Source organism: Phalacrocorax aristotelis, chromosome 10 (assembly GCF_949628215.1).
Source record: "Phalacrocorax aristotelis chromosome 10, bGulAri2.1, whole genome shotgun sequence".
Lineage (NCBI taxonomy): Eukaryota > Metazoa > Chordata > Aves > Suliformes > Phalacrocoracidae > Phalacrocorax > Phalacrocorax aristotelis.
In genome coordinates, this window is record NC_134285.1 from 22,815,437 (window position 1) to 22,831,877 (window position 16,441).

General features: G+C 42.6%; 1 protein-coding gene across 1 annotated transcript in view; it reads right to left on the minus strand.

Moving 5' to 3' along the window:
• The window catches only part of TTC9 (tetratricopeptide repeat domain 9), a 31,804-nt gene that overhangs the window by 5,242 nt on the left and 10,121 nt on the right, over window positions 1–16,441 (minus strand). The window contains exon 2 of the mRNA XM_075105758.1: window positions 1,392–1,574. Coding sequence (XP_074961859.1) covers window positions 1,392–1,574 — 183 coding nt within the window. The remainder of the gene's footprint in view (window positions 1–1,391; window positions 1,575–16,441) is intronic.

The window sequence follows — 16,441 nt, forward strand, 5'->3', positions numbered from 1 at the left end:
GAGGAAAGAGATCCCAGAACACCCCTAAGTGCCTCCTCCCTAGTGCTCCTCTGGGGCACAGCCACTGCAGGATGCCCGAAGGGCTAATGCCTGTAGGACATCGACCACAGCCAGCTCGGCCTCCCTTGCCTCCTCTAGTTCAATGAACATCAGCTCTACCATGCTCTGCCAGGACCCAGGCTCACTCTTGTTTTGTGCCCAGTTTTCACTCTTCCTTCTCAGGTTCAGGCTGGAGAGCTGCTCTGTGGGGTTTTCTTTGCACATGGCTTCAGTTTTGCTTTCTCATGATCCTTTAACTTTTCTTTAAGTATTAGAAAATTATTTTCTTTCAACAGAAATGGTTTAAACAATAGTATGGTTTTACCTCCCTGTTAGACAATTCTTTGACAATTCTCTCTCTGCAACTACCTGACAGGAGATTGTAGTGAGGTGGGTGTTGGTCTCTTCTCCCAAGTCACTAGTGATAGAACGAGAGAAAATGGATTCAAGCTGCGTCAGGGGAGGCTTAGATTGGATATTAGGAAAAATTTCTTCACTGAAAGAGCGGTCAGGCATTGGAACAGGCTGCTCAGAGAGGTGGTAGAGTCACCATTCCTGGAGGTATTTAAAAGATGTGTAGACGTGGCACTTCAGGGCATGGTTTAGGGCGCATGGTAGTGTTGGGTTGATGGTTGGACTTGATAATCCTAGAGATCTTTTCCAACCTTAATGATTCTATTATTCTATTCTATGATCATGGCCTTCTTCCCACCTTCTGAGGTTGGGTAGGTTAGCATAAAGGTGGTTGCTCTGGCAAGGCCAAGTTGTTTGAATATATCATTTCTTTGCTGTCCCAAAATGAATTGTTGGGTTTTGACACGTGGATGACAGATACTCGGCTGATTTAATGGCAAAAGCTGAAGCATCCTTGATGAATATTTTGTGAGGGAATGTCTGTCTCTTTGATCAAGTTAAAATACTAACCCTTTACTGAGATGGTGGAATGCATGGCTATTGGAGATTACAGATAGAGTCCTGACTTTGCTAAGGGGAAAAAGCTTGTTCTCCTAGTCAGAAAATGTAATGTTTGGGATACACTCTTCCCCGTCCTGCTTTCTTCTTAAAAATAAACTAGGAAGGGAAAGCGAGGCAGGATCCCCTCCACACAGACAACATTCCAGCGATACCGTTACCTTCCAGGTTGCACTGCAGTTCAGCAGTGCTTAATCTTTGGGCACTGCAACCTTGCTGCACTACGGGAGGGTGCTTGGAGGGGAGTATGGCTAAGGATACTGTGAGTCATGCTTATCCCTGTGGAAATCAATGAAATCAAGTCAGGAACAGACTAAGTCTCGGGAAAAGAAATGCAAAGGTGCTCAGTGCAAAGCCAATGTCCCCGCTCCTTCCCATACCTGTTGGCTGGCGGGATCTTGCCTCTTTCAGGTAGTAGAGGGCCTTGTTGAAGTCACCCAGGTGGTAAAATGCCACTCCTGATCGATAGAGTGCCTTGAAGTTCTCACCTTCTTTCTGAAGCACTTTGAGGCAGTACTCCTTGACTCGCTCATAATTCACCAGCTCGGCCTGGAGCAGGCAGGCTGCAGGGGACAGGGACGGGGTGGGGTGACAAACAGACAGACAGGAGAACATTAGTGCTGTATTTCTCCCTGCTCCTGCAATCTGCATGGGGGAAGAGAGCACCTTAGGTGAGGGAAATGACTCAGCCTGTGATTCAGAAAGGGTGCAGTCATACGGATTGTTTGCCAAACTCGATTGTTCACGATTTAAATACCACCGCTTCTATTTCTGGCATAGCAAAATGAAGGGATTGTGTTTACTCTGGGGGGCTGGGGGGCCGGGGGGAGAGTGAGAACGTAAACATCCCTTCACAGAGTGGGAATGCCATGCAGTCTCATGGCAGTGACTGGCTTCGTTTGTAGCAAAATCTCAGACTGAGGGCTGGAGCTCAGGAAAGTAGAAAAAGGCAGTCAAGCAGTTATCTGGCAAAGATAAAAGGAACTAAATTGGATCAAATTTTGTATTTGGCTTAATCCAAGGCTGTTAGGTTTACAAATAATATGTAATTGGCTTTTATCCAGGAGGTCCTGTATGGACTTTTGCTATAGGAAACAACAAGGGGCTCTGGTCTGTTGGAATATGCTGCTAGCAAACCAGAGACACCTGGAGTTGTAGTAGAGGGAGCAAATGTGCTAGGCTGTGTGCTTTCTGCAAAGTATTGTAACACAAGTTCATCCCACGAGGTACGTTCTGCTGACTTCCTAAAGAAAAAGGTAAACACAGTGAAGAAACAGCATGCTGAGGACTCTGTGTGCTGAAGGACAATTGTTGCATAAATGTCAAGGAGCTGAAGAAAATCCCCATAGTGAGTTTCCTACAATTTGGACTGAAATAAAGAGGAAAGGGGGAGACCCTTGAGGTATGCTTTACAGCTCCATTCGTGGCTTACTGTAGTGCGTACTCTTGTGGGCTACACTTTGCTAGGTGTATTGGGCATTAAGAATGGTTTAGGGAGCACTGACAAGAATAGGACATGGTGCAGTCACACAGTCTTTGGGGAAATAAAGTTGTGCTGTCCACAAGCCCACGTGGTCCTGCAACCGAAGGCAACTTTGTGAATGACATGATTTGGGGAATGAAGACAGGACGTCGCTGCAAGGATCAGTTCAGAGGCTGGCAGTGTCAAGTGCCAGGGCATGGAGAGAAATTTTCCACGGCAGGTGGTGTTACTCAGTGTGTCTCTGGAAAGGAGACTCACTGCTCCTGGAAATCCAAGTCGTCACAGTTTAGGTATCACCAATGAACAGCCAGACTTCATTTTTTGCATGGTAACTGCAGCCTGAAGCTGAAAGGGTATGATGCTGCGTCAGGAATGTGATACAGTTCTTGATCCCCTTCCCCTGCACCCCTAAAGTAAGCCCAGAACCCTCTCTGTATCTCACTTGACATTTCATGAGCAGGAGGCTGGCTAGATGACCCGCAGAGATTCCTTCTAACCTAAATTAGTCTGAGTCTTTGGTCAGCTAACATGGGCAGAATACATTCCTAACCCAAGTACATGTTTAAAGCTTAAATAGCTAACAGGCAACAATCATAAACAGGCTTTTACTAGTAGAGTGTTGATGGTACAGATGTGCTGAGCAAGGACTGCAGAACTAGCCCCACTGCTGGTACATTTGGTTGAGAGGCGCAGTAATTACTCACGAGAGCTTTTTCCCATTTGCTTTAATGATGGACCTTCAATGTACTTTAACAGCTCCAGACATTAAAGGGCATAGGTATTTCAAAGGCATCTGGTCGCTTGCTATTTGACTGCCAGTTAAAAAACACATATGTTCCTTAAAGCTTAGCAGCATTTCCTTACCCAGAATTTGTCCCTTCCTATTTGTCAAACATTGATTTTTTTTCACTCTGTTTCTAATGGAGCTTGAAATGACTGTGCCTTGTTTTCCTTTACTTTTCAAAGCTATTAAAAAGATGGCTGTGTAAATTTACTGCTGGCTTCACAGCCCTGGAAAGAGGATTGCTTTGTTTATCTGCTGACCAGTAGCATGTACAGCAGTGGCTGTAGCTTTCTGCACACTGCCAATCTGATCCAGCCTTTCATGTTCTGTGGAACTGCCTTTCAAGCAACTAAGGGGGGTGGATTTCAGTCTCTCTGTTCATTTACTACTTGGTATTTCCAGTTAGAGTAATAGAAATGACTCTGTGAAAAATGACAGGCAGTATATTCATGTGTATTAAGTCAGTAACTCCATATTGCGCTTGCTTCATGGATTGGCTTAAAAGAAAAGAAAGTCTCCCACATCCTGCTAATTCATAAACCTGAATGGGCTTCCAGATATCCAGCTGGGTTCTCTCTGTGACTCACACTCCCAGTAAAGATTCTGCAGGTCTAACCATGCACGCAGCAGAGAGAAGCCAGTACCACATGGCTAGCAGGAGAGGCATGTGTTTATCTGAACAAGGCAAGCAGATGGATGTGCAGGAAACAGTTCTGCTGGAAGAGTTGGCCATTTGGAGACCCAGTGTTGGAAGGGCCTGTTGGAAATGAACCTGGAGGGAGTATCTCCCTTATAAATATTTAGAGGTGCATGCTTTCAGTCTTGGTGGACTGAAATTATCTTAATGGACTGTGATTCAATGCAAATATTGAGGCTGTTAGTAATTCAGCTTTGAGAAGTGTAAGAGACATGGAATCCTTGTACTTCCTACCTAGTTCAGTCAGGGAGAACTGTTCTGAAAACTGTGTTGCTTTTCTAAACAGACGTGTATCTCTGGCTGGGACCATTTGTTTACCATATCAAACATCTCATCACCTTCTTTCTTGGTTCATAATAGGCCCCCAGTGAATCCTTCTGAGGAACAGAGCTCACTCAGAGACTGAATCGAGATGTTTATCCAGTTCGTCCTCCTCATGCTTTATTGAAACTGAATGGCCTTGACTCTGTACAGCACCATCTCTAGTAACTCTTCAGAAATTAGAAGGGTGCCCTTTACTTGCAGATACAAACCTATAGTCATCTTGCAGGTCTCTTCATTGTAATACAGCATCCAGTGGCTACATCCCTCCAGCTCGGAATGTAGGGTGTCCTGCTTCCCCTCCGCGTGCGGCAGTTACCCGTCATACTTGGTTATTCTCAGTTTGGCAGCTGATTTATTGTGTTAGCTTGAGCAGTAACTCCTAATTTTTAAAACCTTGTATGTCACAAGATGATGATGATGATGGGTCCCTATCTGCTGTAAAATAAGCTGTTTTGAAACTACTGGGTGAAATGTGCTATGGGGAGGGGGAGAAGGTTAGCTCCAATGGAGGGGCCCTGTCCATCACGCTTCCCAGCTGATTGTTGATGTTTAAGCAAGGAAATAGGAAGTTTGGCTGGTTTTCCTTGTAAGAGGAATGTGAAGCATAGATTTCTAAGTCTTAATTTGTGGACTCAGTCTATGTCAGCCAGTTCCATGAGTTGCAACAATTTGAGAGGTACAGTACAGACCTGGTACCAGTAGATATCTGTACTGTTACAGCTAATTTATGTGGCCCTGCTCAGAACAAGGTTAAGCAAAACAAAGATTAAAGCACCTGCAGAGCCAAAATATATCTACACCTTTAGCATTCACCAGTAGCTATGGTTAGCAATAGTGGGAAGTTTTAACTAAAATCCTGGCAGTTGAGGGGTTTGGATTCTACTTTATTGCACCCTGAATTAATGTTGAATTCCAGACTATCTTTCAGGAAGATATCTAGGCTTGACAGGTGCCAGTGAGAAAGGATCCATGACAGCCCTTTTCTCCCAAAGATTGATTGCTTTAAATGTATGAAACATCACTATTTTTCTATACTGATATTTTGTTTAGCTGCGATTACTAGACACTGGTACAATTACTTGCCACACCTTTGCTACCCTGAAAAGCTTGTCTTTGCTTGTTGCATTGGTACTCTGAGACTCTGATCAAGACACTACTCCATCTTCTCTTTAACAGCCTGCATAAAGAAGTGCCTGGAGTCTCTTACTAAAAAATCCTGTACTTTTCAGCTTTCCTCACTTGTATAGCTGTTCTCTGAGCCCTCAAAATGAAGTTCAACTGAAAGTGCTGTCAATTAGTATCTTACCAGAGAAACCTCTTCCATGTGAATACCTCTGCAGGTTATGCAAATAGCTCAGTTTGGCTCGAACTTTTGGCTTCTAAATTTGGCTGAGCTAAGAACTAAGTTTGGAAGTAGGATGTACGGGTTTTAACATGGAGATTTTGAACAATATCAAGAGCCTTGCCTACCTGGCAATTTTCACCAAAGGGTAAATCTGCATGCCAAAACAATCCTCCAGACACAGTTTATACCAATGGCTAAATTCCAGCTGTAGGCAAGGCTCAAGACCTATCTGTGTTACAGAACACTTAAGAGAGTAAGCCAAATTACTGTGCAAACAACTTTAGCATATCCTTACCCTGTGGCACGTTCTTTGGGCTCAGCACATTGTGTTAGTCATAACAGGAATTCCATTTGCTGTTGTTCTGGGAGATGAAAATGCCCTTGCCCTACAGGAATATCCAAGTTCATATTTCACAAGCTCGTGCCTTGTTTGCAGTTTGCTATTGCCCAGGTGAGCTGGTAGCACTGCCTATTTTAAGATTGCTTTGTGTTCGCTATAGGAGAGTCAGCAGCTTACAACTTTGCTGGTCTTTTAAGTTTTTGACTAAAATGTTCCATGTGCAATGTCTGCCTTTGATGTCTGCTTTTGGAAAATATCAGCCAAGACTGTTCAGGTATTTTTGAAAAACAGGCTAGGAAAACATATCCTTTTTTCCCTTGCTAAAGATCTCTGGTGACTGTCTCTTTGGGTTTGTCTCATGCCCTCTCATTGTTTGGCTTTGCAAACTGCAATCTGGCAGATATCATTTGTGTCAAGCAGGTACCTTCTGTTATCCCTGGGGTAATCTATAGCTGACCAACTGATAACCTCTGAAAATAAAACCATTATAGTACTGCATATAGTATTCAGTGAAGAAGCCTTAGAATTTGGTATGTAAATCCACTGAATATTTGGTCCACCCTGGGCACAATCTGATCTAGGAAGAAGCGGGGATTTGTAAACTTAGAGAGCAAGAAAATTATCTTATTGACTCACTGGTCACAGGAAGAAAGAAGAGCAGAAAGTGGAAACCAAGCTGAAAGGGGTTGTCTTAGTTATGACAGAAAGACAGGGAGAGAGATGTTTGCAAGGGGAGGAGACGGGCTGAAACATTCACGGGGACAGAGGTATAGAACTGTTGGGGTGGTGAAAGGGATGTATGAGCGGGGAGTTCAGGTCTACCAAGGAGACAAAGTCTGGGCAAAGAAGTGGAGTTAAGAGTTTGGGACAAGGTGTTAAGGAGACAGAGACCAAGAGGAGCATTTACAGCAGTGAAATCCAAGCAGAGGAAACTAATCTCCCTAGTTGTGTATGAGACCAGCTCCTCTAGCACATCACTTAACCACAATCCCATTCCTCTCTGAATCATCTTTTTCTCTGCTGAGTATATTCACCAAGGGATACCAACCTGCAGTGCTTAAAGCTAGCCCTTGCAAATATTCCCTGGAGACTGGAGCAGGTGATCTCTGCAAGAGCCAATAGTAAGTCATGTCACTGAACCACTCATATATCCATGGGTCTGCATCCAAATGACCTCTGCTTTCCACCCCTTAGACTGAAAATCTAGGGGATATTAGATTTGCCTTCCAAAAAATGTATTAATGCATTTGGCCCACTTTCACTGAGGAATTTACTGTGAGGTGGGCAAGGCTAATGAGACTGTTCCAGACAACCAGTGGTTTAAAAAAAAAACAACCAAAACAAAACCAAAAAACCCACCAAACACCCACAAACAAACACAGCCTGTGTTGATTTGTTTGGTTGCAAAGCAGAGAGAAGTAGCTAAACCCATTACTGCTTAAACCTGAAGCGGATATTCCCTCTTTACTGTATTTATTCTTGACTCTACCACTGGAGTTTAACAGCCTATATGGATTGCTACTCCTTAATAAGTGCTAGGTACTCCAACCACTCAAACTCAGTGTGTTTTACAAACTGACAGTGTCATTCCCAGAAATAACAACAATTAAACTCTGCAAAATACTTTGCTTTCTGATACGATCTTACCCTACGTATAGCAGCTAACAGCTCACTTAAAATAAGTTTAAATCACAGGAAGGTGGTTCATATTCTTGCTCTGGTTCTATCTTGGAATAACATGATTGATGCTTTGATATAACCGCTTCAGGGTTTTATTCAGACATTTGATTAAGACCTTTATATATCATTGAACAGGCTTTGTTCTCATGTCTCTTTACGACTGGAAATAATAGGGCAGACTAGGAGAGTCTCATACTCCTGTTACTTCAGAAGGCTTGGCATCCTTCATGGTGATGCTCTTCCTCAGAAAAGAGAAAACACGATAGTGGTAAGTTTCACTTTGATATAAGTGTTTGGGAAGAAAAATTATTGGGATGTAACAAAACCAAACAAACAAACAAAAAAAACCAACCAACCAAACAAACAAAACCAACCAAACAACAACACACAAGAAGAAGAAAAAGGAAAAATGTTTGTCTTGGAATAGAGAGTGATCTTCTAACCATGCCACTAGTGGATATATCACCAATCTGCATGCTGCAGTCTGTGAGAATCGTGTTTACAACAAGCACACAGAGTTTATGGTGTCCATTGGAGGAATTAAAGGGGATACCATTACTGTATGACATTAAACATTTCAGCAATATGTTAGTAATTTAAATTTTAATTAGTTTCTAAATTTAATCAGGTAAAATGTTTCATAAGATGATGCTGAAAATGTAAGGGGTTGTCTTAGAATAAAAGACATCTTGGATTTAAACTACTGTAACGTTAACAGACAGCATAAAAAGATCTGGACTGCTGGAATGCTTATCCAAATTTATCTGAAGCTGAACTTATTGATCCTGAGTGTGCAGACTGCACAGGTCACATGTGGATGGTGCAGGCCAATTTTTAACCTGTTTTAACCTGTGTTAAATTTTCAGTCTGCATTGGTGCTAAAAGGAACCATAAACATGAGGGAATGCAAGAAGCCTACACCAAGGGAACAGAGCAGAGGTGGTAAAGCATCCATACCTGCATTGAACTCCATGTGTGCCGTGTTTTTCAAAAATGCAACCCAGCATTCCTCAAAAGAGGATGTTTAAAGCATCTCTTTTTTTCAGATGAATGCTGCATTCAGTTTCACTACAAGGCTGAGGCACTAATTAGGATCTGCAGTTTCCAAACAATCTCTTCCATGAAATATTTCTCTTCTTTCTCTATAGTCCAAGCTTGCAAACAAAGAGGATTTTCTGGCTTCTCACCAATAAAAAAGCTAATTATAGAGAGTTTGATAATGTCTGGCAATAATCTGATCAGCTGACTCCTAGTTCCCAGACAACCTTAATGGGATGAAAAGGGAGTATCAGAACGACAGTACAACTTTCCAGCCGGTGGCTCTCCTTTATTCCTCTCCAGGTACCAAAAAGGCCTAAATATGCCCATATGTTTCTGCTTGTGGTGAAGTGTGTGGAAAATTAAAACCTAAACTGTATGACAGGTTGTCTTTCTCTGTAGGGAGGGATCAATGCTAAATGAGGTATGGATCCACAAATGTTTGGAGAGCCCAAAGAGAGCCACCTCTTCCAAGCTGCCTTCCCCTTCTTCCCATCCTGCCTGCTTGGCCATGTCTTCTTCCCATGGTCTCCTTCAGTTCTCTGCTGCTCTTGCATCCTTCATACCTGTTCCAGAAGAGAGACCCTGATTTCACAGTTCCAATTAGCTTTTCTAGGAGAGAGAAACAGTAGTATTGACTGAAGTGTGATGCTACTTCCACCATCATGTACGTTAAGAGATATCTAGCAGTTCTCATAGGAGCTGCTGAGCCTGTGTGTCAGGCTTTTTGTGGCTGGCAGCCCACACTAGGACTCTGCCTATTGCCATCCCTTGGAGTGCCCAGGGCTGATAACAAGGAGATAAGTAATAGCTAATGTGAGCTGTCAGAACAAATCAGTTTAACTTCAGTCTGCAATAGGGTGATCAATCTTGAAGATAAAGGAGAAACAGTAGATGTTACACATCCTGGCTTTTACACTAGTCAAATGACAAATTCTAGTGACATTTTCTTAAGCAAATTGAAGAACAGTCTAAATGAATAGACTTAACTCTGTTAACAAAGTGAAAGGCAATATTAAGTAGGGATCTGCACTAATCTGTCCTAGACTCCATGGTACTTGGTATTGTCAAGGAAGACCTAAATGACAGACTGCAGACTGCCTTGTCAATTTGTAGATAACACCAAGATGTGAGGAGCTGGCGTTTGTTGGAAGACGGGTACAATTCCAAAAGAGCTCCACAAACTGGTGGTGTCCGGATAAAAACAGGATGCAGTTCAATAGGGGCAAGTGAAGGGTTCTACTGTTAGGCAGGAAAAACCCCCCATTGTGTAAGTACAGAAGGGGAATGGCTGGTTGGAGAGCAATTCTACTGAAAAGGATCTGGAGACTGAAGTGGATCACCAGCTAAAGTCAACAAGGCTATACTGTTAATGAAGAAAAATGCCCACCAGCATGTATGAAAAGCAGTTTGCAAGACGTGAGAGTACTGTGTTTTATTCTGGATGCCAATCTTGAAAGAAAGGACCCGGACAATAACAAGTGGTCCAGAGAAGACAAAATATAAGCCCTCAAGAAGAGTGTGAAGGAAGATAGGCTGTTTATATGTTAAAAAAAAAAACCAAAACAACAAACAAACAAACAAAAACAACCCCCAAAAACCCCTGTAATGCAAAGAAGACTATAACCAGAATACGATCTGTTTTTCTTGTACTCAGGAGGTAAGAAGAGGGCTTTTCAGCTCCTCCTCCTAGCATTTCAGCTAGGAGGAACTTACTAGCAGTCAAGAGAGTGGAGCATTGAAAGAGGCTGCTTGGGGAAGTTGTGAAGGATCCTAGCTTTGGAAATGTTTAAGAACAGCTTAAGCAAACATTTGGGATACGTCTTATCTGTACCCTTGTACTATGCAAGGGTATGGACAGAAGACTCTTAAATTGCTGTTCAGCTCTGCAGTCCCGTTATGGATCATCCTGGTAACACTCAGAGCATGAATGGTCCTCAGGTCTCCTTGACACCAGCCATTTCGTGGTAATTCTTATCAGAAGGTGCTGCTGAAGGATGTCAGAGCAACATCCTAGCCAGACGTGAATATGTAAGCACTTAAGTAAAAGCAGGCATGAATGATTTCTGCCTTTGCTGTGTGTTTATGTTGCCATATTTCAGACTTTTTCTAATTTTCAAGAGTGCAGTTCTTTAGAAGTGTTCATTATTTCTAATTGATTCTTAAGCTACTTTAAGGCAAGTTTGTGGTGATTTATGCTTCTATTTTTGTCACATATCCACTGATATAATACTGCAGTTTTCCTTCAAAGGGCCAAGGCTTTGAGAAGCAAGGAATTTCAGCAAACTTTTAATCTGTTCCGCATAGCTTCTGTTTTGAAAGAGTATTTTGACCTACCAGTTACTGTAATTACTGGTCCTTCAAATCAAAACTAGAGGCTTACTGAAAATTCTTAGCTATGGTAATATTAAAGTAGTAGTTAAAACCTAGCTGTCAATAAAACAAAAACTGTTTTCTGAAGCCAAAATCTGCCCCCAGCTGGGTACCAGCAAATCTTTATTGTACCAAAATAAAGAGCTTAAGGTGGTGATCTTCATATTGCATTTTCTAATCTCCATGCCTTTCATTTTTCCCAGCCAGGAGAGGTAGGAGCAAAGTCCTTGCAAAGCACTGGTAGAACGGGAGCTTCAGTCAGTGTTTAACTACTGAATCATTTGGATTCTGTAGTATCCATAAATACTAGCTCCTCCTGCAGCCACGTTAGAAGAGATGGAAGTCCCTTGCGTTTGCTTTTGCCAGGGCTGTTATTGTTGATCTGCCAGGTTAAATCCCCTCAAGGTTTCCTCCTCTCTGACTTTATATTTATCTAGTAATCCTTGACCTGTCTTTATCTTTTAAAATCAGTACTGGTCTAGTCCAGCCAATATGACTTTAGATACGTCTGGCCTTCAGATCTACTGTTCCAGTTGCTATTTATTCTACCGCCCCTTCCTTACTGTTTGCTTTTGTTCACCTTGTGTTGCTTTACTCTCTCACTGTGGCACCTTCTCTACATTGTACCCTTTCATCCTCTGGCCTCCTGTTGCTACTGACACCCGCTGGAGGAATCTGGTCTCTTGAGTCATTTTCAAAAGGGAAAAGTACATAGAATTTTATCAGAGATCAGCAACCTCCAATGGTGACAACCATATGGTAAGTGCCTGGAGTTCAGCAGTGGTCCAACTCTAACAAGTGCTATCAAATATTTTATGATCCTTACCAGAGTATATTACACAGTGAAACGAAGGTCTTACTGGAATGATGGGGTTGGTTTTCTTTGGTTGTTTGTTGTTTTTTTTTAAACCCACCTGAGACATGAGGGGATTTCTATAAGTAGAGAGATGCTTTGGAAGAAGTGATGGATTTCAAGCTGCCTTCTCTACCAAAGGGTAAAGCATCCTTTACTCATAGTGGTTCAAACAACTGACAGCAATACTGTGAAATGCAGCTGAAACAGCTTAAAGGCTCTCAAACGGTCACTGACAGTTGTGCATACAATTGCCTCAAGCCTGGCTTACTGTACCATGTCCAGTTTGGGATGAAAGCTAGAGCTTTATCCTGTACCACAAATAGGGCAGGATGATGTGGCTGCATAACATCTATGTGCTGTGCCCTGTGGTGGCTCATAGTTCACCTCCCAGGACACACAAAAGGGCTGACAATTGCAGAGTCCACTAGAGGTGGAGAGCAGGCTGTCTCTGGGGCCACCTACTTGTGTATTCATGCCATGTATAATTGATAGGGACTGAAATGCTTTTGGTTTTTCCTTGAACTCTCCCCAGTTGAAAAGACTCATCTGGCAAGTTGTAGAGATCAAATGGGGAGGAACATTTCCTTCATTAAAATAATAACTCATTCACGTGTTTTATCCAGGTCCAGTGTAGCCCAAAGCCTTTACATTTTAATGACATTTTGAAACAGAGAGAAACCTTTATGGCCTCTGTGGGAGGGATGGAGAGGAGAAAAACTGACAGAACCAAAGAGGCAGAGGATGCCTGAGTTTGCTGCTTTCTAACTAATTGCAGAGAGAGAGGTATAAAACAAAGCTCTTTAAACCTTATTTTCCTTAAAAATGCACTAAAACTTACACAGAAGAGTGACTTGTCAGCAACAGAGCCAACAAACCCTGGCTGTGTCAGGCTATGTCACCTGGCTGAGCTTTGACAGACAATGTAAAATGAGCTTAAGTGTCACCCTTTTGTGTAGTTAGGCCTCTAGTGTCCTTGCCTCTTCTCTGCTCTCCATTTACACTGTATAAACTTAGTGCCATTGAGACATCTGCCCCTCCGTCAAATCTAGCTGGCCGACAGGTTTGAAAGTTGTTGAGAGGGGACTGACAGGCAGATCACAGAAAACATACTTGCTTATGACTCATTTCTTTTGGAAATCAGGCTGAAAACTAATAAACTAAAGACCAGAGGGATGATTCCGTATGTTATTTGCTTGAGAAAGTCAGGGTTTGAACTGTGCAGGAGCATATAAACGAGCCCGCTAATATGATGTCTTCTCTTTAATATAAACTGTGGCAAAGTGCTTCAGGTAAAGATATCAGATCATTCCGAAACCCTTCATAAACCACGTCTGTGGAATGCATTGCTGGCAGTGGAGGATCAAGGTAGGAGTGCATGTCTGATTTGGAGCACATGGAGGGAAACTTCCACCCCAGGTGAGGAGCTTGTTTTCAGGCACCAGGAGTGTCCACATCATTGCATGGGATCAGGCCAGTAATACAATTCTCCATCTTGATGGTGCCTTTTTGGTTAAGCTAAGGAAGATGAAGATACAGTATAAGAATTACGTGGTGGCTATGGGTTCTGCTGATGAGCATATTGGTCTGTAAACTGAGATCAGTAGTAGAATACCTCAGGAATTAATTTCAGAATTGAGCTTGTCTAGTGTTTTCGTTAATGCCCCTAATGTAAAAGTAGAAGTGCTCTACTGACAGTATGAAGTTGGAAGGTACTGTTAAAGGGATGAGGATGACAATGTCACATAAAAAGAACCACGTGGCCTGGTGGGCAGCAGTAAATTTATTTGGGATGGAAGTCAATAATACAAAATTTAAGACCATGCTCTTTGGGACCAATAGGAATTTCTGGTAGAATTTGTGAGCTCATGAAATAGAAACAACCAAAGAGGAAAAGGATGTGAATATGCTAGCTGGTCACAGGATGACTGAGTCATTTATATGACATGGCCGTGAACAGGGAAATGAAAATCTCAGAGAAGTTTATTCATAAATCCAAACCAGATAGCAGTGGTTCTCATGCATGAAAATGTAATACTTGCTTTACAGTTTTTATCCTATCTAATACAGCAGTGAATGTTCTGATTAGTTATGTGTCTAAGCCTTCTTTTCTAACCTTATTAGGTTCTTTAACTCCATGATACCTTCTGGCACTGTACTCCAAGTTAATCAGCCCTGGGTTTTAAAAATTATTTTGTATTAATCTATTAATTTAATTTACCCCCACACCATGAGCAAAGCTGCCTCAGTTTGAGCTCCATCACAGTAGCTACAGAATGTATAAAGGAAAATGAATACATTTTCTTTGTACTTCCAATATAGGTGAGGATCTTATGCTGCTCTGGTTTCCTTGCAACTTGAATGCACTACTGTGTCTTAAGCAATTAATCACTGCAAAGCATTTAAGAGGATCGTAATCTAGGATTTAAATTATGCTAGTATTAAAAAAATATGGTGGATAAAGGAGTTGAGCCTTAACTTTGCACCCCACTGTTTGATGAGAGAATCATTGCTACAGACATGGGGGAGAGATTCTGATTTGATTCTTTTTGAAGCATTAGACAAGAAAAAGGTGATGACTTATGGTGGTTTTCCACAGCATCATAACAGACTCCTCCTCTCATTGTTCTGCTTCTGCAAGATCAACTGGGTGGGGTGATGACCTCCCTGGGCAGCTCCTGTTTGGGAGAGGCTATGGCCATTCCATGGGGCTTGTTCATTCTCTGAAAGAGTGGATGAAATATAAATCTTTTTGCCCTTCTCTCTGGGTGCAGGAGTGGAGCAGAGGAATGCTAATTCTCACAGCTTCTTCCCTGCAGTTGGTTGAAAGATCATTCTTTATATCATAAAGATGCTTTTCATATCAGGGTGAATTTGTGGATTAGATGGTGACTGTAGGGATAGCACAGGACACAGGAGGCAGACGTTTGTTAGTCTCATCAGCCCAGGAATAGCCAAAGGAAGCACTAAAGGTCTGACATAAATTTTCAAGTCCCAGACACTTCCTCTGCTTTTAATTTGCTTCCAGGAGTAAATTTCCTCTCCCACACACTATGCTGGGGAATGTGCAGGACAAAGATACCCCACTGCTTGTTTTGTATTCTCCCATCCACCTGCTTCAGATAGCAGTAAAGAGCGCTGCTGCCTGGAGTCAAGAGTTGTCCAAGTTGGAAAAGACCTAAGATAAGCAGCATCCATCCAGGCTGATCTGAATTCAGCCTTTGCACGTTAGGCTAAGCCTTACAGACACATCAGACAGGTAGCAAATTTCCACCACTGCCTGATTAGGTTCTACCAAGAGGGCCCTGAACCCTCTCTTGCTTTACAGAATAAGGTGACTCATAGCAAGGTAGATATCTCACTTGAGTTTCCTCAAGCAGGAAATCAGCTGTTTATGTGTCCCTGATGTGGCCAGGCCAGAGTAACACCAGAGGTGTAAAAACTGACAGTTGCAATGAGGGCGTCACAGGAGCTTTGGAATAAAAATTTGAGGAACACTAGTTTGGTGGCTTTTTGCTGGCTGACCCAGCTGCTCCTTTCCAGCAGCTCCCAGGCAACTAGATCGATGGCTAGATTAGAAGAGTTTTGCTGCCTGCCACTCTGATATGAAAGGAGTTGCTGTTTCCATCGATGCAGAACAATCTACATGACAGCCCCCTAAACTCGCAGCAAGTAAATGCAATGGGCAGTACTCCTACTAAAGAAAGAAAGGGAATACTGAGCAGTGGCTAGGAAAGTATTTGCTTTAGTAGGGCAGGGATTTGACTTGTCAAATGTGGATGTATTGGAGAAGGAAAAATGCTGTAGTCTGGCAACCAAAGATTGGTGTCCTGCATCCTGAAAGGCTTACGCAGCAGCCTAAGGATGGTTGTTCTCTCCACTTCGGAACATACACAGAGTTGCGGTTCCTACCTAGTCAATGGTACCTATGACTGAACAGGACTGAGATGTCATGATAAATTCAGGAGCTCAGGACACAGGACTTGTCAGGCAGTTCTGGATTCTTTGGCAAACAGATCCACAACTACTAAAGTTGCAAACAGCACAAGACTGCTTTTTCCCCTGACTCCTGTTGAGAGGCTGTTGTAGAACCATTTTGGGATGGTGATCTACACAGCTTAGGGCTTTAAAAATGAGGACGTGCTGCTGTGACAGGCAAAGTTGTGATCATGGCTACACAGGACAAGCACATGTTAAAATTCATGCCCCTGATCAGCAGAGTTGGTAATCCATAAAGATGAATGACAAAGGGTGTGAAGATATTGAATATAGTCACATGCTTGCACATGTACACACTGTTGTGGGGAGGTGCTCCTCCTTGTTATGTATAAATAGGTAACCAGCACCAAATGACTGGGTTCCTGTAGGTGTCACAGCAGAGATAGGCCTTGAGGAGACCCAGGAAGGGAGAGAAGGTCCAGCCTGAACTAGGATACAGCAGGCAAAATCAGCTCAAAGGAATCAGGGGCACTGAGGTGCTGTGGGGCAGAGTATGAAAACAAAGGGGATGAGA